The 21,264-nt window shown below is 40.8% G+C and overlaps 2 protein-coding genes across 4 annotated transcripts in view; one reads left to right on the top strand and one right to left on the bottom strand.

The window, feature by feature from the left end:
- The window catches only part of hectd4 (HECT domain E3 ubiquitin protein ligase 4), a 35,996-nt gene extending 19,293 nt beyond the window's left edge, over window positions 1-16,703 (top strand). For all 3 annotated transcript variants that reach the window (XM_079251906.1, XM_079251905.1, XM_079251904.1), the window contains exons 42-76: window positions 87-251; window positions 345-514; window positions 667-782; window positions 866-969; window positions 1,314-1,475; window positions 1,590-1,738; window positions 1,879-1,958; window positions 2,191-2,354; window positions 2,545-2,782; window positions 2,883-3,019; window positions 3,103-3,229; window positions 3,710-3,847; window positions 4,046-4,182; window positions 4,282-4,442; window positions 4,524-4,705; window positions 4,797-5,002; window positions 5,093-5,223; window positions 5,335-5,540; window positions 5,674-5,853; window positions 6,220-7,616; window positions 7,714-7,921; window positions 8,003-8,226; window positions 8,466-8,611; window positions 8,708-8,811; window positions 9,132-9,255; window positions 9,443-9,633; window positions 9,747-9,893; window positions 10,035-10,154; window positions 10,271-10,426; window positions 11,310-11,413; window positions 11,652-11,873; window positions 12,265-12,431; window positions 12,560-12,755; window positions 13,874-14,096; window positions 14,551-16,703. In XM_079251906.1, coding sequence (XP_079108032.1) covers window positions 87-251; window positions 345-514; window positions 667-782; window positions 866-969; window positions 1,314-1,475; window positions 1,590-1,738; window positions 1,879-1,958; window positions 2,191-2,354; window positions 2,545-2,782; window positions 2,883-3,019; window positions 3,103-3,229; window positions 3,710-3,847; window positions 4,046-4,182; window positions 4,282-4,442; window positions 4,524-4,705; window positions 4,797-5,002; window positions 5,093-5,223; window positions 5,335-5,540; window positions 5,674-5,853; window positions 6,220-7,616; window positions 7,714-7,921; window positions 8,003-8,226; window positions 8,466-8,611; window positions 8,708-8,811; window positions 9,132-9,255; window positions 9,443-9,633; window positions 9,747-9,893; window positions 10,035-10,154; window positions 10,271-10,426; window positions 11,310-11,413; window positions 11,652-11,873; window positions 12,265-12,431; window positions 12,560-12,755; window positions 13,874-14,096; window positions 14,551-14,687 — 6,819 coding nt within the window. In that variant the 3' untranslated portion in view covers window positions 14,688-16,703. The remainder of the gene's footprint in view (window positions 1-86; window positions 252-344; window positions 515-666; window positions 783-865; window positions 970-1,313; window positions 1,476-1,589; window positions 1,739-1,878; window positions 1,959-2,190; window positions 2,355-2,544; window positions 2,783-2,882; window positions 3,020-3,102; window positions 3,230-3,709; window positions 3,848-4,045; window positions 4,183-4,281; window positions 4,443-4,523; window positions 4,706-4,796; window positions 5,003-5,092; window positions 5,224-5,334; window positions 5,541-5,673; window positions 5,854-6,219; window positions 7,617-7,713; window positions 7,922-8,002; window positions 8,227-8,465; window positions 8,612-8,707; window positions 8,812-9,131; window positions 9,256-9,442; window positions 9,634-9,746; window positions 9,894-10,034; window positions 10,155-10,270; window positions 10,427-11,309; window positions 11,414-11,651; window positions 11,874-12,264; window positions 12,432-12,559; window positions 12,756-13,873; window positions 14,097-14,550) is intronic.
- Window positions 16,704-19,374: 2,671 nt separating this feature from the next.
- On the bottom strand, window positions 19,375-20,902 carry LOC306764518 (L-serine dehydratase/L-threonine deaminase-like; the record flags this gene model as incomplete). The annotated part of the gene is made up of 7 exons (XM_079251693.1): window positions 19,375-19,568; window positions 19,664-19,727; window positions 19,780-19,843; window positions 19,930-20,021; window positions 20,308-20,447; window positions 20,535-20,574; window positions 20,750-20,902. The coding sequence occupies 7 exons, from the start codon at window positions 20,900-20,902 to the stop codon at window positions 19,375-19,377; spliced, it is 747 nt and encodes a 248-aa protein (XP_079107819.1).
- Between the last annotated feature and the right edge of the window lie 362 nt (window positions 20,903-21,264).

Raw genomic sequence — 21,264 nt, 5'->3', positions numbered from 1 at the left:
AATGCATCAGAATGGAGTAAACTTTCCAAAAATATCATCAACATGTTAATTGACACATTTACTGATTTTTCATCTCTACACTTTAGGTTATAGGTAAAGGAGTGTTGGGCAGTGTGGGTATAGTTATGTCCATAAATGAGCAGGAGGGCATTGCTACTGTTAAGTTTCCTTCCTGTGAGTATAGGAGGGCTTGCAAAGCCTCAGACACCCTCACAGTCCCAATATCACGTCTCTGCACTCCAAGATCTGAGGTAAGGATTACAGCCACATTACAATTATTTATTTTTCTGGAAAATAGCAACCCAAATAAATTTGTCCCACTTTTGTCTCCCGTCCCTCAACAGGCTCTCCCCCTTTACAAGTTATCAATCACAGAAAAGGTGGTACAAGCAGTGCAGTCTATGCTTCTGCCACAAGAGGGCAGTCTCTCCATTCATACTTCTCTGCCAGCAACAGGAGATGGCTCCAGCCCAGTCATGGCTGCAGTGCGGCTGCTAGCTGAAATCAGAACTAGGTTTGTAAACACCACTGCAGATAAACTTGCCTTAGTTTGGGAAATCCCTTTCAAACTTAGAAAATGTAGCCAGTTAATCCTCTTAGTGGCTATGAATGCTGTTATGTTATGCTACAAACCACAAGGTTTGTCCTGTTCCTTTATTTTCTCAGGGCTTGTTTGGTGATGGCACAACTGCTGGAGGATAGCTCCTTCTGTGAAGAGTTCATACAGCAATGTCCAGCTGCTGTGGAGGTTCTCAACCTAGTTGCTCAGGAGTGCAGCCCTGGTGAGCATGTCAGGTCATATGAGCAGCCAGAAGTTGTCAGCACAGTTCAATGTTTGTATGAAACAGTTTTCTGTCCTTTGCAGGAGAACGTCTCAGCATGGTTGAGGCTCAGTGTGAAAGAGTAAGGATGCTGTACAGGGACTGTGCTAGGCCACCACCTCCACCACTGCAGACAGACAGGCGGCAGGTAAAAATGACTACCTTTGAACTTCAAACTTGCAAACACATAATATCCCCACTTGTGTATTTCCAACTCCGTTTTTTTTATTCAGAGAAGTTACCACATCATTGAAGAAAGTGGGGAAACATTTTGCCAGTCTGGTTGCAGAGCCAGAGGAATTTTAGCTAGCTATATTCATTTTAAACATGTTTGAAAACAGTCTTGACATGTGTTTTTAAATGTTTTCACTGATGACTGAAGACAATCGCAGTATGAACTTGCTTTACTTTTTCAAGTCCATGCTTTAATACAGTCGACAGTCAAATTTTCCTTTTTTTTTTCTTGTTCCTTCAATGTGCCTGCCATGCCAGCCCAAAGAAATCACCTGGTGCCCATCCAGAGTTTTCCCTCCAGTCCGTGCTTGTATGTTTTCATCCCACCTCACTTCTGTCACCTTCTTGGCTGATCCAAGCGCTGGAGGAGGACTGCCCCGGGGAACTTTCATCTATGCCACCTCTCCTGTACCTATTCAGGTGTGCACATTATGGTGGATGTAACTCCTGCATTTATACTGGTAGTTTCTGCTTTTTCTAACAAATGTTCGGAGAAACCCAGCTTGCTCAGTGTGATCCTCTTTGACCCCCTAGGCGCCATCCTTTTACTGGGAGATTGAAATTGTCTCCTATGGAGACTCTGAGGAGGACAGTGGCCCAATTGTGTCATTTGGTTTTGCAACAGAGGCAGAGAAGAGAGATGGAGCATGGACTAACCCTGTTGGCACATGTCTGTTTCACAAGTATGTTCACTACTATATGAAATCTGAGAAACTTCAAAATTCCTTTTTTTTCCCTCTTATGGTTGGTTCCTGGCTCTATTGTAGATGGCCATATTTTTCTTTTTATCTTTTTTATTGTGTGGTTGTTTCTTGTCTGTCAGTAATGGTAGAGCAGTGCATTATAATGGCTCCAGTTTGCTGCAGTGGAAGAGTGTCAGGCTGGATGTGGCTCTACTCCCTGGTGAGATACTTGAATTTTGTGTGTTTATGTGGATATGGTTAAATTGGTCTATTTATACAAAGTAGACATTTATAATGGATTTTCATTTAACTCTTTAGCCAGATACGTACATAGCTGGTTGTTTTTTTCATAAATTACTTTTCCTGGTGCGTTCCACTGCCATAAGCCAATGTTTACATTGTGTGATGATTGCCATGATTTATTTATAACTATTCATATTCTGGAAATGCAGGTGACGTTGCTGGAATTGGATGGGAACGTTTTGAGGGTACTCCTCCACCACCTGGTCAGGCCCCTAAAGGCAGAGTCTACTTTACATACTGTGGCCAGCGACTTGGCCCTGTTCTTGATGATGTAGCAGGTGGAATGTGGCCCCTGATACACATTCAGAAGAAGGTCAGTTTCTACTCAAAATGCACTTTTCTAACTCTTGTGAAGCTAAAAGTTCATTCGGAACATCTGTTATTTATACAACCAGTTAAAAGATTGGATGCACTTTTCCATTGAATCTAATAGGAAAGTGTGTCCTAACTTTTGACTGGCAGTGTACATCATATTTGTTTTGTTTATTACCATTTCTTTGTAGAACTCAAAAATCCGTGCCAACTTTGGAAACCGGCCTTTTGCGTATGCAGAAGGCCAAGCACACAGGAATGCTGCTGACTTGTGTGTAGACCTTGCAGAGGAAATAAGTGCAAATTTTGAAGCACTTCCCTTTGCCATGGCCTCAGACAGCGATAATGATGCAGGTGCAAGTGTTACTTCAGACTCCGGTTCTCATGGACCGCCTTGTAGGATTGCCGCTGTTGCAGTTGCTCAGCAACGTACGTCTTTCACATCAATCTCTATTTCAATCTTTTTCCTTTTTTGCTGCTTCTACAAGTTAAGTACATTCTTAATTTTCTCTTCCTGGTTGAAACACAGAGTACAACAGTGACCTATCCTGCTACTACAAAGTGGAGCTGAGCTATGAGAACCTTGTCACTTCTGGTCCTGACCCTCATCCCCCACCTATTGCAGACGATGAGAGTGATGATGAGGATGACGATGATGTCCCAAGAGTAAGTAAAAGAACCACTTCTTCAGTATGGCCAGAAAAAAGATTCTTTGTATTTTGTGATGAATTTTGTTTTGGGTTTCAAAGGAGGATCACTACGCTCTTCTGGTGAAGGCCTGGGAGACAAAAGTGTTCCCTACAATTCGTAGGCGTTTCCGTAATGAGGCAGAGAGGAAATCTGGCTTGGACCAAATCAAGGGAGCTCTGCAGCTGGGTAAAAATATCTCTGCAGTATAATTAGGAGGTTTGGTATAACAGCAAATTTCCATCACAAAGCATTTCATTTATGTTTTCAACATTATTAAATTAAACCAAGGAATAAATAGCATCACAAGGTTCAGTAATGACTCTACTTAGGTGACATCAATCAGAATATGTATAATTTTTTTTTTTTAATTGGAACAGTGAATCATAAGTCATATATGCAACATAAAATGTGGTGAAACAGTAATAATATAGTTGCATTCAGGCTCATCTAACAAGGAATTCTGAGTCCTTCAATTTGTCGTGGCAAACACCAGAAAATTGTGAAACATTCAAATTGTAGTGAAAATGAATTAAAACGGCTAATGTTGATGACTCTTTAATATCTGAGTTAATTAAATAAATCAACTCAAGCATGTTCATTCAGGGGATTTGCTTGTTACCTGTTTATCTGCAACAATATTTCTATGCTTTGTGTCCCTGCAAACAGGCATGGTTGACATTGCTAGGCAGACAGTGGAGTTCCTGTATGAAGAGAATGGTGGCATTCCTCGTGATCTCTACCTCCCTACTATTGAGGATATTAAAGATGAGGCCAATAAATTCACCATTGACAAAGTTCGCAAAGGTACCAAAGTAAATTTCGTTACAAGATAAAAACCAAACCTTTTAAGAATTTATTCTGTTGTACAGAATATGCTGTACTTTAGAATATTTGTCACTTGTTACTAAATGGATAGTTAGTTATTATTGCAGATCACATTTGCTAAATGATTGTGATGTGTGAATTAACTGATTTTCATTATAACCTACTTTTTCAACACAGGGTTGACTGTGGTCATCCGCTGTCCTGACAGCAATAATACTAACAGCACCACAGGGGGTACAGCATTGCCCAAATTTGCAATCCGAGGCATGTTAAAGACTTTTGGTTTGCATGGGGTGGTCCTAGATGTTGACTCTGTGAGTACAGTCTCTTGTGATTCACTTTTTTTTTTTGTTTGTTTTTTACATCACAATTTATTTCTCTGTGAACTAACTTGTTTGTTTTTATCTGTTAAGGTAAATGAGCTGGTGCAAGTGGAGACATACCTGCGCAGTGAAGGTGTACTGGTCAGATACTGGTATCCTATCGAGATGCTGGAACGGCCACCTGCTGGATCTCGACGCACTGCTGCTAATGGCTTAGTCTCATTGGACAGTAGCAACATTCAGATCCACAGGTACTGAATCCATTTGGTATGAACATTTTATATCTGAATCCTAAACCTGGCTTCAAAATCAGTTTGTATCTTTTGTATCAGGGAACTTCTTCGCTGTGAAAGTGCGCTGGCCCGCTTGTACTGCCGTATGGCCTTGCTCAACATCTTTGCCCCCAAAAATCCCCACACATTCACTCGTCTCTTTCATATACCTGCTATCCGCGACATCACCTTGGAACACCTGCAGCTTCTCTCCAACCAGCTGCTGGCTCCACCTTTGCCTGGTGAGTATAAATAAATCTTTTAAATGGAAATCTCATTGTCGTGTAACTTCTGTGTCCTGTACTAAATTTACTCATTTTGTTTTTAATGCAGATGGCACTATTAGTTCTAGTTCTGTTCTGTTGGCTCAGTCGGTGCTTCACAACCTCGAGGGCCAAAGCTGCTCTCCCACAGACCTGTTTTATCAGGGAAATGCTCAACCCATCCGTGAGTGGTTAACAGTGGCCATCACCCGTGCCTTGCATCAAGGAGAAGAGAGTTTGCTGGAGCTCACAAAGCAGATCTGCTGCTTCCTCCAGGTTAGTTCTGCTCATCCAAGCTTGCTATAACACTTTTGTTTTTGGTTGCAAGCTGGCAAACTTCTCTTAAAACTTTGGTCAATTTATCAGAATGCACCCGAACAGTTTACATCTGAGGAGTTCCCTGTGACAGAGTCGAAGGTCAGCATGGATGTGAGTTTTCCAGGTGCTGCATTTGTGATCGTGTCCTGCAAAGAAAGCCAGTTAGGCTGCCGCAAAGAGTAAGCTACATCTCGTGTTGTAGATCAGGAATTATAAATTCTAAATCTTTCATGTCAATTTATTTTTTAAAATTTTATTTTAATATTATCATGTGTCCTACCCTCCATTAGCTCAAGCCTGTACAAAGCTCCATGGGCTCGAGTCATGGTGTATGGCCTCGGTCACAAAGTGCGCAGAAATGGACAGCTAAATCTGATGGAGGCTGTGTGTTATCCTCTGGATGCCTCACCTACCAACACAGGCCTTACTCCCCCTCCCACCACCAATCAGTATCCCTCAGTTATCATTCCCACTGATAAAGTACACATCAAACTGGGTGAGTATCTATATCCCAAAGGAACCTGGTTGGAGCAACTATGTCTTATTATTTTTACAAGAGGGGAAAAAAAATAAAAGTTTTCACCCCATTAAGTCCACATCTATTAGTGTCCCTTGGTCTTTAATTGCAGGGGTGTCGCCTCCACCTGGTGCTGTGTTGGTGTTGCACTCCTTGCCACTAGAGTTCCCTCTGGCCATGGCATTTGCTGAACAGTTGTTGACATGGAAACTGGGAGAGAGCAGTGAGCGATCAGAGGATGAACTGGACACTGTTCCCTCATCAGTGCTGCTGCAGGTGGTTGAGCTACTAGGTAGGATGTGCTTCTTTTATTTACACAATTTCTAAAGTGCTAGTTAGGCATTAGTTTGCCTTACTTTTAATTAAAAAATAGTATAATATGACACAATAAGCTTACTGGCACATTCAATAGTGCCTATTGTTAAACTGGAAATTCTAAAACATTTTTTATATAACTTTGGTATGCATTACAAATAAAAACTTTTTTATTGACCAAAAATAAGGTTTCTGAGCTTGATGAACCTACATGTTTGTTTATAGCCAGAAGATTTACAAGTCAAAACAATTCGATAGCTACTAAGATGAATGATACACGAAGAAAACTTTCTCATAATCCCATATTTTCCTAGTTCATTTAAAATGTCTTTCATGTTTTTAGGTGGTTTGCTCTGGACCACAGATCTGGCCCCCTCCATCAAAGAACTCATCTTTCACTTGTTAGCTGAACTTTTGCGGAAGATCCATCATTTGGAGCAGCGCAAGAGCCCCGCTGGACTTTCCAGCTCAATTGCTCTTCTACTAAATCCCTGCCTCGCAGTTCTCATGGCTCTCCAGACAGAACTCCGAAAGTTGTATGACAGAGAAACTCAGGGATGGACTACTGGAGGGACTGGAGCAGGGGGGTCTTCATCTGGGGGTGTTGCATTGGCACTTGGGGCAGAGCAGAGCCGGTTCTCCACCTACTTCCATGCCCTAATGGAGGTATGTCTGGCTGTGGCAGAGGTGACGCTTCCTCTCAATGTTGGCAGCTCTTCAGTGGGAGCGCTGTCCTCCACCAGTGCCCCTAACCTTAGTGACTCTTCATCGTCATCATCATCCTCCCCAGGCCAGACCCCACAGAGCCCAAGTCTGCTATCCAAACGTAAGAAAGTGAAGATGAAGCGTGAGAGAGCAGCAGCAGCAGTAGCAGCAGTGGTCTCTGGGAAAAGAGGTAGTGGAGGAGCAAGGCTGTCAGAGAGTGACAGTGCCCTGCTCAATATGGCAGGTAGTAAACCCGAGGACATGCTGTGGTTCCACCGCTGCCTCACTCTCCTCATGATCTTACGACATCTCGCTAATAAAGACCCACAGGGTTTAAGTGTAACCAGTGATGCAGTGACAGATGCCTGCCAGGCACTGGTGGGTCCCACTGCCCATAGTCGCCTGCTGGTGCTCTCAGGCATTCCCACGCACCTGGAGGAGGCTGTTGTTCGAAATGCTATCCGCAGGGCTTGCAATGCGCACGGTGGGCTCTTCAAAGATGAAGTCTTCATCCCACTGCAGGAAGAGGACCCTAAGAAGAAAACAGGAGCTGCTGTCTCAAGCCCTCAGGATGGCAAAGTGGGCCCTGAACCTGAGCGGACCCTCCCCAACACTGGGGGTCCTGAGAGTCCTGACAGCTCCAGCAGTGTTACCCCAGCTATGAGCGTGAGTGCTTCAGCTTCCACTAGCCAGACCTCCATCTGCAGTTCCTCACAGGGGGTCTCCCGTACTGCTAGTGAACTTTCTGTTGATCAAGAGCTTTTAGCGGTTCCACCTCTCACCCCTGCTGCTGCTGCATCTGCTGTTATGTACCCTCAACAGGGTCCTCAAGACCCTCAGACGGTTTCTAGTCAGGAGAGTCTAGATACTTCTCTGTGCAGCACTGGAAGCTTGGGAAGCCTTGGTAGCTTGGGAGAGCCTCTGGACAGTGCAGAAACACCATATGCTTCAGATGGAGCCTCCATTCACACAGTCACCTCATTGGACAGCAATGCAATCGTGGCCAGGCCCATCAAAGGCTATGCTGTTATAGAGGTAGGTTGATTGAAAGAACTGTGAATCTTTCAAATCTTTGATATTGATTCAGGGAAGTTAATCAAAAAAACATTGAAACTTGTTCTCTCTTAAACAGGTTAGGTCTCGCGCCAAGGTAGAAAAGATTCGTGCGAGTCTTTTCAACAGCAGTGACCTGATTGGCTTATCCAGTCTGGGAGGTGAAGAAGAGCTAATGGAGCTGACCAATGAGGAGATTCTCACTGCTTCAAGTGTGAACCAAAGCTTGTTTGACACACAGGGAAGTTCTGCACTTGAAGACTACTTCATGGAAAAATCAATCAAAGGTTCTTATGAGATAATTACAACTTTTTTACAATGTCCTTATTCCATCAAAAGCAAAGTCTAAAATAATCTCTTATTTTAAGGTGACAAGCTCGTACCTGGAGCTCGAGATGTCCTCACGGATATTTTTAAGAGCTGTGTGCACTCAGAGCAGATGCTCAGCCTCACACCGACCAAACCTGTTAAAGTGTCCGAAATTTACCTCAGCAAGGAGCAGATAAACTCTCAGACCCCTGGAAACCTGTTGCACACCTTCTTCACTAATGTTCGACCTCCCAAGAAAGTCCTTGAAGACCAACTTACTCAGGTTTGAGAGATGTGATATACTGTGAAAGCTGAGCATTCTTACATCTGCCATCTGATTTGCTTCTAAAAAGTTGCTTTGTATGCATTAGTGGAAATATTGGAATTTTAACACTATAGTTAGTAAATTTGGAGTCTAACTCCTATTTCCTGTTTTGCAGACAATTTTCAAATCATTTTCCAAATGTTTTACCTTATATAACCTGTTTGTATACCAACATGTAAATGCTAATTTTCCTTCAGATTCTCAGAAAGTATGGAACTCCCAAACCAAACAAGAACAAGTATACCAAGGCAGGAAAAGAGCAACATCAAGGGAAGGTAGTGAGTACTAAGAGACCAATAACCAAACCTCCCACTAAGGAAAAGTCTGTGCTGAACAGTGTAAGGTGAGCATTTCTGGGACATGACTTCAGGAGCAGGCAAGTGCATGAATACACTGACAGGATTACTGAATCTCTGTTTTTATCTCCTGCTCCTGCCAGGACTGCACTGAGTGAGAAGAAAACAGTCCTAAAGCCAAAATCTCCTGAGAAATCTCGACCTGATGAAAAAGATGTAGAGAAATCTCCTGCTAAAAAAACTGAAGGTTGGCAAAAAAAAAAAAAAAAAAGCAAATCCCAAAATCTTTGGCACACATCATTGAATACATTTTCTAGCAGCTGGGATAGGCTTCAGCATCACATAACCTGCAATGAAATAAGAGGGTATAGAAAATTGTTGGATGCTGGTAAAGTTTATTAATCAAGACTCAAACTGCACAGGAACACAGAACTTTACAAGACAGTTCTCAATTTTGAAGAACTTTAAGAAAACCAGGATGTTTTTTGGATTTTTTCAGGCACAGCTTGATATGATGGTTTTATACCACATGAGAATAAAAGTAACTCATTTTCTCATTTTTCGCAGTTCCAGAGGAGAAGTACCTGACACTCGAAGGCTTCCATAAATTTGCTGTTGATCGTGCTAAGCAGGATGTCCGCAGCGTGTGGAGGGCCATTTTGGCTTGTGGCTATGACCTGCACTTTGAAAGGTGAGACTTGGAGAGTCATGCTCTAAAAGCAGTACTAGCCAGTGCACATTTTACATCTAACTATAAAAATCAATAAGAAATATTTTTGGATGCTTAATGGGAAATCACAAGACTGTACATTCACTGTATAAAACTCTGAGTAAATGTCACAGCTCTTCATCTTATAATGTCTGTCCCTCTGTACTAGGTGTACCTGTATAGATACTCGCCATGCTCAGAAAGCCTGCAGGAAGTGGAGCTTGGAAATGGATGTAGCATTGGTACAGTACATCAACAGGCTGTGTCGTCACCTGGCAATCACACCAACCAGACTGCATCCCCATGAAGTGTACCTGGACCCAAGTGATGCTCCTGATCCACGTGTGGCCTGTCTGCTCAGTGAGTGAAGTAATTGGAATCACATAAAGCATGATTTTTCTGACTTTCTAATGTAACATGTAGTGTATTTGTTGTGGTTAACATGTAAAACGTTTGTGTGTTTATGTTTACAGATGTGCCTGTGGAGAGCTTGCGCTTGCGCTTTGCTTTGCTGCAGTCCCTCAACAACACCCTGGAGAGTTTCTTCTTGCCATTGGTGGAGCTGAGGCAGACACACACATATCAGAACAGTATTGCAGCCTTGTTGTGTGAGGCCAAAGGTAAGCAGGATCTCAGCACATACCTTGCATGGACAAAACTATCTTTGTGCATTAACTTGTAACTAAATGCAAGTGTGTTCAGCTATACAACAATCTTTATTATAAAAGACTCACCATTTCTGCTGTCACCTCTGGAAACAGGTCTAATCTTCTATGACACAAAGGTCACTGTAATGAACAGAGTGCTGAATGCCACAGTGCAGCGCACAGCTGATCATGCTGCTCCTGAGATTACACTTGATCCTCTAGAGATTGTTGGAGGTAGGCTTTTTTCACCTGTTCATTTCTTTTTTTGTTTGTTTTTTTTCCCACTTTCACAACAATTATACAACATCTCAGCAAGTTTTCATAATATGTATGTGGCATTCAATCCTTAGGGGAGATCCGGTCATCAGAGAACACATATTTCTGCCAGGCGGCACGTCAGCTGTCTTGTGTACCATCATCCCAGCTCTGTGTGAAACTGGCAAGTGGAGGAGACCCAACTTATGCCTTTAACATTCGCTTCACTGGAGAAGAAGTCCATGGCACAAGTTAGAATTTCTCCTTCACATCTTTATATTTTAAGTTATTTATTTAGCTTCCAGTCTGTACTGTCTCAATATCTATTGCTTGATTCCAAGATTATCTTCACCCTCAAACCTAACTGTGGCTGTGATGAGAAATGATTTTAAAATCCTTTTAGTAATTTTTAAATGTCTTAATGGTCTTGGACCTTCTTATTTATCTGAAATCCTTTTAAGATATGAGCCCTCACGGACTCTGAGGTCCTCTGGTACCGGCCTATCACATGTTCCAAAAGTAAGAACCAAAACCTACGCAGAGGCCTCTTTCTATCATTATGGTCCCTGTCTGTGGAACAGCCTGCTGGAGAACCTCAGGGCTGCAGAGACTAGTGATGTTTTTAAAAAGAGGCTCAAGTTTTGTTATTTCAGTGTTTTCCTCAAGGGGATCCTTCACGCTGCGGGCTATGCCGACTCATTTTGCCAGGTAGTTGCCATAGGGACGGCTATTTACAGGTTGGCCCTTGCATTGCAGCCATTTGGTTGTGGTGCGGATCTAAGCCAGCCCTGAGTCATGGCCGTTCCAGTGGTGACATGCTCTCTGGTTTTGGCTGAGCTGGCCCCTGGTGTGAAAGGATCCCCGGGATATTGTTCCCTCACAGTTTGCCGAGTCAGATGTTTATTATTTTATTATTATGATTATTATTATTGGTTAAAGAGACAGAAGATTACTTATAGAGTTTTGCCATGCAACATGAGATTGGGGGTGTGTTCAGTATGTGTGTGTGTGTGTGAATGATTATGTGTCTAACTGTTTTACTTGTTGTTTTAATATTGTTTACACTACTTTATGTATGAAAGGTGCCATACAAATAAATTTTGATTTGATTTGATGAATATGTTGTTTATCCAGGTGGCTCTTTCAGACACTTCCTATGGCAGGTGTGTAAGGAGCTGCAGAGCTCTGCGCTTTCCCTGCTGCTTCCCTGTCCCAGTGCAGCAGCCAATCGAAATAAGGTAATTTTTTTTTTTTCCTTTGCTACATTTGTTCTTTCTAACAAGGCTTGCCGTACTTATTATAATCTGAGCGTGTCTCTTATTGCCTAAGATGTCAGCATCACTCCCAAATTTTGAAAACCAACTTTCCATTGTTTGTGTTAATTATTTCCAGATGAATTTCCATTACACATTACAAAAACCAGTAGTGGAGTCTTTCCAAGAACCCTGTTTATCTTATTTCCTTTGTTGTTTGCAGGGGAAGTACATCCTAACTCCCTGCCCTATCAGCTATGCAGAAGAGCAGTTGTTGCACTTCTTTGGTCAACTGTTAGGCATAGCCATCCGTGCAGATGTGCCTCTTCCTTTAGACTTGCTTGGGTCTTTCTGGAAGGGCCTGGTGGGTGAGCCTCTCGATCCAGAGCAGGATTTGCAGGAAGCTGACATGCTGACCTACAACTTTGTCAAGAAATTCGAAAATGTAAGAAAATAATGTTATGTATTCTATCACTGTGTCAACTCATTTATATTTATAACCCTCATATAATGTGCTGTTGGTATTTTCTATCATTTTTATTTTGACCCATCAGTGCTGTCTTTTATTCCTGCTTGTACAGTGGAAATAATATTTGTATGACTTGTACACGGTACAAGTAGTGGTTTTTACACAGTACAAATATTTATACTTGGTGACTTCAACCATACCATAACATGTAGATATTTGTAGCACATTACGTTACCATACAAATCAGTGTCAACACATTTGTAATCATAATAGCAAGTGCAAGAATGCCATTTGAGGTCCATCATATGTCTTTCCCAATTGTTAGTGTTGTTCTACTAACCTTAAAAGGATCTATCCAATGCTGCAGGTGACAGATGAAAGTGATCTGGAGGCCTTGTGTGCTGAAATTTCCTCCCAGCATCATTCAGGTGAAAGCCCAGACTCCCCCAGCAGGCCCTGCTGTACTTTTACCTATGTGACTATGACTGGAGAAGATGTGGAGCTTTGTGATGGAGGACGAAGCTTAACTGTCAGGTATTTGGACCAAATCTGATTTGTTTGTTTTGTTTTCTGGAGATGCTACCAAAACTGTTACATGAAAGCCACAACGCATCCCAATTCTAATTTGTTTCCAATGTGTGAACTTGTATGCGTGCGTCAAGCTGGGAGAACAAGGATGTGTATGCACGGGCAGTACGGAGCCTTCGTATGAGGGAGCTGCAGAACTTGGAGTGTATGACAGCAGTGCGAGCAGGGCTCAGTTCCATCATCCCCCTGCAGCTTCTAACAATGCTCAGCCCTCTTGAGATTGAGCTGCGCACCTGTGGTCTGCCCTACATCAACTTGGAATTCCTCAAGGTGAAGCACTGGTTTGTGTAAAATTGCATCTCAAGATCTGTTTAACCACAGTGCAGAACTTGTAGATATCTCCTACCCTCACATAAACCTGTTTGGTGCAAATTCTTAGCAGCTCTGCCAGTGGAAGCTCTAATGAAATGCCTCTATCTGTTCAGTTCAGTGAAGCTTTATTTGTATTCCGCTAATCCACAAGAAATTCCCCTCAATGCACATCATCAGTCAGATGTTGTCTAATTAAAATAAATTCACATCAGTACAAATCATATTAATTGTGTTACGTTCAGTTAAAGGGGTCCTATTATGGTATTTGGAGTTTTCTGAGCTTTCTACAGTGTTGAATCCTCATCAGACATGTGAACAGCACTGTTTTTTATCACCTAAACACATGTTTGAATTTGAGTTTGAGTTCCAGCACGCTCTCCGTTCGGTTTCCATGTTGACGAAAAACGCGTTGTTTTAGAGAGTTTTTTTCTACGTCGAAATCCTTGTGACGTCCTGGGGGATAAGGTTCGGTGATTGGTTACCTTCTACTGGTTAACAAGGGCATGTACAAATACATCAGGCGGGTGGAAAATGTCGAATAAAGTTATTTCGAACGATGGCTGGTGAGTTTACCAAAGAGAGACATCCTGCTGCATTCGTTGCTGTGGGTTGCGGTTTTCCACTTCGTTTTCAGGGTCTGATTCTGGTTCCAACATGTAGGGCTGTATGCTATGTGTTGACATTGTATTTTTTTTTTTTTTTTAATTGAGTTCATATTAGCCTAATCCTTCTGTTTATGAGATGTTGCAATGACGGCGAAAGCAGGTGCGGTGTGCGCTCTCGATGTAGCGCGGTGGCGGGAGGCGGGGCTTAATGCGGAAGAGTCTCAGTCCACTCATTGTGCCCAAAGGCTGATCTAACAGCCTACGGAGAGGGCCGGTCTGAAGTAAATAAAGCGATTTGTGACAATAACTCGATCAATCCCAGCCCTTCTGGGCTCAGAAATATAAGTAAATTAGCCTGAAATGCACATTATTCCACTTTAACATAATTTTGATGATAAATGCTTAGACCTCACACTCTTTCGTATCAGTAAGATATGATTTCAGAATTCCTATCATTCTCTTTGTTGGTAGGCTCACACCATGTATCAGGTTGGCCTGATGGAGACCGACCAGCACATTGAGTTCTTTTGGACTGCCCTGGAGATGTTCACTCAGGAAGAGCTCTGCAAGTTTATAAAGTTTGCATGCAACCAGGAACGCATCCCGTTCACTTGCCCCTGCAAGGATGGGGGGCCAGACACTGCCCACGTTCCCCCATACCCCATGAAAATTGCCCCTCCTGATGGAGCTGCAGGTATTGGTTAACAAGCTCTCACCAGGGCTTGGATTATGTTTGAGCACAGCTATCTCAATGTAACTTGGTGCAGAAACTACTGACATTCAGTTATAAAAACAGCTCATCTTGTCTTGTACCTTGAGGGAAACTACGAACATATTTAAAGTTGTTTTTGTAAATTGATTTTTATAAAGTGGAGAGACGCTGAATTGTTCCATCTTAGAAGACACTTTTTTTTCCCTCAAATAATTCACATTTCTACATGTAAACTTGATTTGTTTTACAAAACTTCAGTCTGTCTGAACTTGATGAGACATAGATGTGAGTTAGTGCAGATGAAATTGTAACAGACTTCCATGTGTTATACTACATGTCTGTAAATATTTCCAAATGTAAACATACATCACTAATTCTTTTACTGTGACAATGAAGGCAAAACTGATTTTTCTACACTTTCCTGTTCCCTTTCCAGGTCAGCCAGACTTGCGCTACATTCGAGTGGAGACTTGTATGTTTATGGTAAAACTTCCCCAGTACACTTCTTTGGATGTGATGCTGGAGAAACTGCGCTATGCCATCCACTACCGCGAGGACCCTCTCAGCGGCTAAGAAGACTTGACAACCCAACATTCCCAATCTGTACCCAACACCTTACCCATCTGTTAAACCCGTACTTCCCTTTACGCTCCATTCTTCTGGACTTTCCTCAGAGACAGTCCAGTATGTGCTCTGCTGCACCAATAAGCCACATTTATTAAAGAAGAATTTAATTTCTGGTGGCAATTAATGTTTTGTTCATCCTTCGATTTTTCTTCCAGTTTACACAAACCCTGCTGTGTGCTTATGCTTGACAGATATACTTTTAGGGAATTCAGGGACAATCTGAATCAGGACTGGCATTGCTAACAAGTCTGATCCAGTTGCACTGAGTTGTGAGGATGGCATTAAGTTAAACAACTGTGAGATATTTTTTTTTTTGCCTTTACCCTTGATTTTCTTTTAATAAAGGGTTTGATAAGGTTCAGTAATAAATATGAATTTAACAGCTTAATGGGATCACTTCAGATCAGCATTTTGCAGTTGCATGTTCAATTGCTGAACTTTTTAGTATTATGAGAGTGATTTTCAGCTAAACTTGCTTTTTAAGTCCCTGGAATTGGCTTTGCCCATGGAGGCAAACATTTCCACTCCTAGTGCTTATCCAGCTGCCTCCCTCTCTTCCCCCTTTTATAGGGGTGATGTTCTCAACCACACCTTTGCTGTAAGGTCCTCTATTGAGAGGACTTTGCTGGTTGTGTGTTATAAGAAAACCCAAATGATTTTCATATGAAAACCGATGTTTGAGTAGGACATACGATTACTCAAATGAAAAAGGAAATATGTGGTTTTTGACCACATTAGCTAGAAGCAGGCAGATGTAAAGGAGTACTGTACAGGATGTCATGTAGTTTTAATGCCTGTTTAAAAAGGAAAAAAAAAGACCTGCTAATGGACAAACTAACGTATTGCCTATATAAACAGAGTACATTTTATCAAAGTCTCTGAAGAGAGGGTATTTAAGTCATGTAAAAATCATATTACTATTAGTTTTCTGAATTAATTTAATTTTTTTTCTTTTATATCGGAGTGGCTGTGGCAGCATGGTAGGATAGGTGGTCTGAACGATAACTGAGGCCTGCTAGTTCAGATATACTTGCTTTTCAGGATTGTGAAACCTGTGTGGCTTTGTGAAAATGGGATGGAGATCTCATGAGCTGCTCTGCTGCATTGTGTGCTACTGAGTGTGCATCCATCCCACCGGCTCTCCATCTCCCCATCGCATACAATCTACATGCATACACTGGGGGAGTGTTGGTGGAAAATCTTCAGTTCTGCCTTTTCATAGTTTTCCTTGAATGAAAGATGAACAGATTTCCCATAACCAAATGTTTAGCTGTGTAAAAATGAATTAGAAAACATGTAAATAGACAAGTTATGTTTGATTGCGGGTTTTACTTGCTTCTCACTTCACCTTATGATTTTGTTTTTAGTTTGCACTACTCTTCCAAGATAAGATTCTAAAATGAGCAAGATAGGTGATGTCTGTTGGATGTCCAGTTTGTTTTTCTTTTTTTTTTCTTTTTTTTTTAAATGAATTTTGGAAATACCAATACTCTTATCACCATTGTCTTGTACTCAGATGGATTCAATTTCTTCTACTCATGGTGAAACATGTTTTCTTGTGTGAGTAAAATTGCCATTTTGCTTGGATAGAACTGAAAAAAACAACAGAATTGAAATTTGGCAAATCAAATGGCTGAATTGCTTGCAAGTTCGGATTCAGTTGTTTTGAAGGGTGATACCGCTGCTAACAAGGATGCTCTCTCTCCAACTTTCTCCTCCTATTCAGGAGGGGTACATAAGGATATAAGGACATATCCATAAAAAGAGGTGTGGCGATAAAATGTGTGCTGTACATTTACTTGATATTTATTATAATTATTTATGGTTGCATTAACTTAACTTTTACTGTCTTACCTCTGCACATCAGAAACGTAACCTATCTAAAATGGATTATACAGATGTAAAAAATCAAAGGCATTTGAGATATCTGTGTCATAATAAAGAAATGTCTTCATGTACAAACGCTGTTTCAGTGGTGCGGCTCATTATTCATTTTGACCAAAACAATGTTTTTCTGATTAGTTTCGTGCTTCTGAGAAAACCAGACTTGTAATGGATGTTTTTCAGACTACTGTTCTCACAAACAGAGCAGATGTCACATGCCTGTACAGATGACTTACTGTATGTTTAGGTTGGTGGATGATCACCATGAAGCATGTTTTGTTTCTTAGAACATTTTTTTATGCAAGGACCCATGAGTGAGCGGGTTTACATCATCGACTGTAATAACTGTAAGAAACCTAAGAGCATCTGCCTATAATAAGCAACCACTTGTATCTGGCAGAATCCGCAAAAACATTAAATATCCCCCATTTAAAAAAAAAAAAAAGTTAAACGCTGACTCTAAAGAATGAATACTTTATTAACTGTAATGACAGTGAGCTTAAATTATGCAGTTTAAATGGAGTCAGTGGTGGTGGTTTTGGCCAACAAGGTCATTAGATGATGTATCAGATGCTACCTATAAAAATTAATATGAAATTAGGTTTTTTTTCTTTCTTTTGTTTTTTGCTGTTGTTTGCCATATGGCAGACTCTAATCACCACCAAAGCCTGATTCCCTTAATATTTATTTTACAGAAAGTATATGTTTTATAAATAAATATACATTTAAAGAATTAAAACGGCATATAGAGGGTTAGAGGTCTTAAAATTGTATAATTTTTGGTAGTTTAGTCAAATGTAATAAAATCATTACTGTGCGATCACTGTCAAATGTCAATCCCTCTGAAATGTATTATTTGTAAAATATTTCCCTTTTTTTGTTAGTTATGAAGCAGCCTTTTTTAATTATATTATTCAAACTGGCATTTTAGTTACTAAAATCCTAAATATTATGGCATTTTTGAGCAGAAAAAAACGTTTAAATTGTTTGGGGGTAAAAAAAAAAAAAAAAAAAAAGCCAAAAAAATATATTAATGTATGGACACTTTTGGCCGTGAAGGTCACCATAGGGTACAAAATATCAGGAGGGCACAAGGGTTAAAGAACAGCTAGTGCTGAGCCAGGCCAGTTCTAGCTGGATCTGCTGTCATGTTCCTCTCAGAGGTTACTTAGTTTCTTCAGATCCTTTGCAGTTTGTCCTTTATTACACAAGAAACTCATTAAATTCAGTGTCTGAAGTTGCTGTTGTATATCTCTGAACAGAGTCTACACTACACTTGGACACTCTGCTGTTGAGTAACAGCATTGTTAGAATATTGTGTTAAAATATCAGATCCTTTTTTAGCTGAATTTTCCTGTCTTTTAAAGTAATATATCCATTTCAAAACAAAATCTAAATTATTAGAACAAACTCCAGGATCTCTGATACGTTGACTTGTTGGTTTCGAAAGAATGGACTGATCTTCAAACACAGCTGCCTCCTCTATTTCTGATGCAACGCTCCTCCACCCACCCTTCTCTGGAGACTGTCCAATGGGCAGCTTAGACAAGGACCACATCCATAACAACCCACGCAACTAACACATTAAGAAGAGAATTTTAAAGATGTGGAGACGTCTTCTCTGGTGACAAGACATGCGACCAGCTCATCAACATGTTCACCAACCTTAAATTTAACGTGGCTAGAAGACAGTTGTGTAAATACAGTCACCTCAGGTGGTGTGCTGATGCTTTTTGTTATTCTATGCTTTGATAAAGGTTGTGAGCCAGCTAAAGCCTTTGGAAGTCAAAGTTGTCATTCTGAATGATGAATGACCAAATATTTAGGAGAATTTACAATTAATTGTGGAATTTCATCTTTATAAATGTCCTGTTATTATAAGAAATCTCAAAGTGTTTCACAAGGCCAGATTCCATCCTTCCATTTTCTGCTACTAGTGAAATCAAAGTGATATCTGCAGCATATTCTTAAATTATAATGTACCATTTAAGCCTTTTTTGTTTAATACAGATACAACATAGATGATAGTTTAAATGATGAGTTTTATTCATACCAGTAATAACCAGTATTACGCCAATTAAAAACTTTTTTTAAAAGATTATTTAGATCAAACGGTCACATCCTGAGCTGAGTATTTTACAGTGTCGACAAATTAGTCTGGTATTATTTGAATAAGACTTCATGTTTATTAATATGGTCCAGCCTGTTGCTATTGAACAAAATATAAGACAACACTAAAAGATATGACGCTCTCACACACATAGACAGACTTTACTGAGATGATTTAAGTTTATGTTGAGCAGAAGTGGTGTCTTTTTATACTAAGTCAGAGAAATAAGTACAAGGCAGAGAAATAGAACTAATATAATTTATTTCTTTTGAAAACATGAAAATAGAAAAGCAGAACAACAATGTAGAACCTTTTACTAAGCACAACTATAAGTGCAAACTCAGTGTGCTGATGTTCCCTTTTACTTTAAAAAAAAAAAAAAAAAAACACTTTAAATGGAGGGTTGCTTATACAAAAATGGCCTCTACTATATTTCTTTTTTTTCCTCCTTCACTTTTGGAAATCATTTTTTAAAAAAGAAGATTCCCCACACACCCGTATTCTCGTCAGTCTTGGAGCTCATTAAGGTTTCTGTCTGGAATGATTTAGTCTGTGGAGCACACCAGTAACAAGGTTTAAGGACTTGGCCAGTTAATGAAGAAAGAGAAAAAAAAAGGTCAGGGGGACATGAGGTAGACACTAGATAATGCTAAGCTGTGTTTTTAGCATCTTTAGCTGCTCCATGCTGATGTTATTTCCACCGCACACCACAGCCACCACCGGGCCCAGATGCCATGCCAGCTTGCCCTCATTCTGTAGCCTTTTGATAATGTCACTGTACACAGCTGCCAGAGCAGCCCCACAGGCAGGCTCCACCAGGATCTTCTCATCATCTGTAAAAAAAAAAAAAAAAAGGGAATACCAGGAGAGATCAGTTTCATGGCTGACTGCTGTTACTTCAGAACTGTGGCTCAGGAGCAGTACTCACCTACAAAGCGCTCCACTGCTTTTACAGCCTCCTGGTCCGTGACAACTTCTGAGAAAACCGTGTGCTTGACAACCCCTCAAGGTAAGCTCAGATAACGTACCTTCTATCTGACATACCACCTCATTCAGCCTCTGCAACTGTTCTTTGTATGGATGACAGCCCATGATAAGACAGGCACTACTATCAGTCATACACACACTCGTCATCTCCTGACGACTTAGATTTCTGCACACTGACATGTACATAGTAATGTCAGCCTGTCTCACCAGATCAGGGGATCATCAAAGGGAGAGATGAATATCCAACCAGGGTTGTTTGCCACAAGCTGCTGTCCATATTCAATGCTTTCATTTAGAGCCTGAAGACAACAAGATGCTGCTTCATTTAATCTGCAGAGTTACACCTTACTTTTGTTGGATCTCTAAATTTGTCCATGGATCTTTTAAAGTACTAGATTATTGCAATCAGCATTAATCTTTCAATTTTGGGGATTTCATTTTGTTATTTTTGTGAATGAAAACACAGGAGGTTAATCAGTTTGCTGAAATATAAATAAGTTGTCATTTGCTTACATCCATTTGTAGTAAAAATGATGTTGTTTAATATATGATAAATTAAAAAAAAACTCTCAAAAGATTTCCAACCTTGCCATGGATGACAACAGTAGCTCCCTCATCTTTCAGTCTTTCGACCATTGGGCTTGGTGTGACACTTGGAACCACAATGGTCGCAGGTACCCCGAGCTGGCGAGCAGAATAAGCAGCTGCCATGCCAGCATTTCCTCCTGTGGAAATCAAAGCTGTCAAACTGACACATCTGAACACAGCAACACCGTCAAGAAAATGTGGAAGCTATTTAATTTTCTTCTCACCTGAACAGCAGACAAATTGCTTACAACCTCGCTCTGCCCACTAAAAACACACACCGACACACAAACTCAGTTAACACAAATTCACAGTGAGTTTTAAGTGGGTGAGCTCAGACCGAAGCACACCCACTTTTAGAATGGTTTTACATCATTGCAGTCATGTTTTTAACAGTAACATCCTCTAGCACAGAAAAGACAAATCACATCCAACTACTTACAGTTTTACAGAGGTGACCAATGCCTCTGATCTTAAATGATCCTGTTGGCTGAGATGACTCCAGCTTGATATAAACAGATGTCCCAGCCACCTTGGTCAGAGCAACACTCTGTCTCACTGGAGTGGCCACATGAAGAGGTTGTTGGGTTTTCATCTTTTTGCTGGATGGACAGGGATGAGATATGTTGTTTTGTTTTTGTTTTTTTTAGGAGCCTGAAGTCACTTAGTTTAAAACAACAAACTGATTCAAGAAAGATTTGTAAATGTGAATACACAGCAAGAATGATTAAAACTTCAGAGATTGCATGTCCCAGAATGTTGTTTTTTTTTTCCCTGCTCAGTGATTACTGGGAGCATGCTTTAACTTACCAGACTCAGATAGTAGACAAGGAAACAATCCTGACTGGATCCCAGTGATTTTATTCTTAAGCCTCTTGCTAGCCAAAGTAATTTATACCTGCTTTTGTGTGGGCTTGCCATAGGAGGCACAACTGCGGACCAATCAGCTGTCACCAC

This window comes from Telmatherina bonti, assembly GCF_933228915.1.
Source record: "Telmatherina bonti genome assembly, chromosome: 13".
Lineage (NCBI taxonomy): Eukaryota > Metazoa > Chordata > Actinopteri > Atheriniformes > Telmatherinidae > Telmatherina > Telmatherina bonti.
This window is presented reverse-complemented; position numbering and strand designations above follow the sequence as displayed.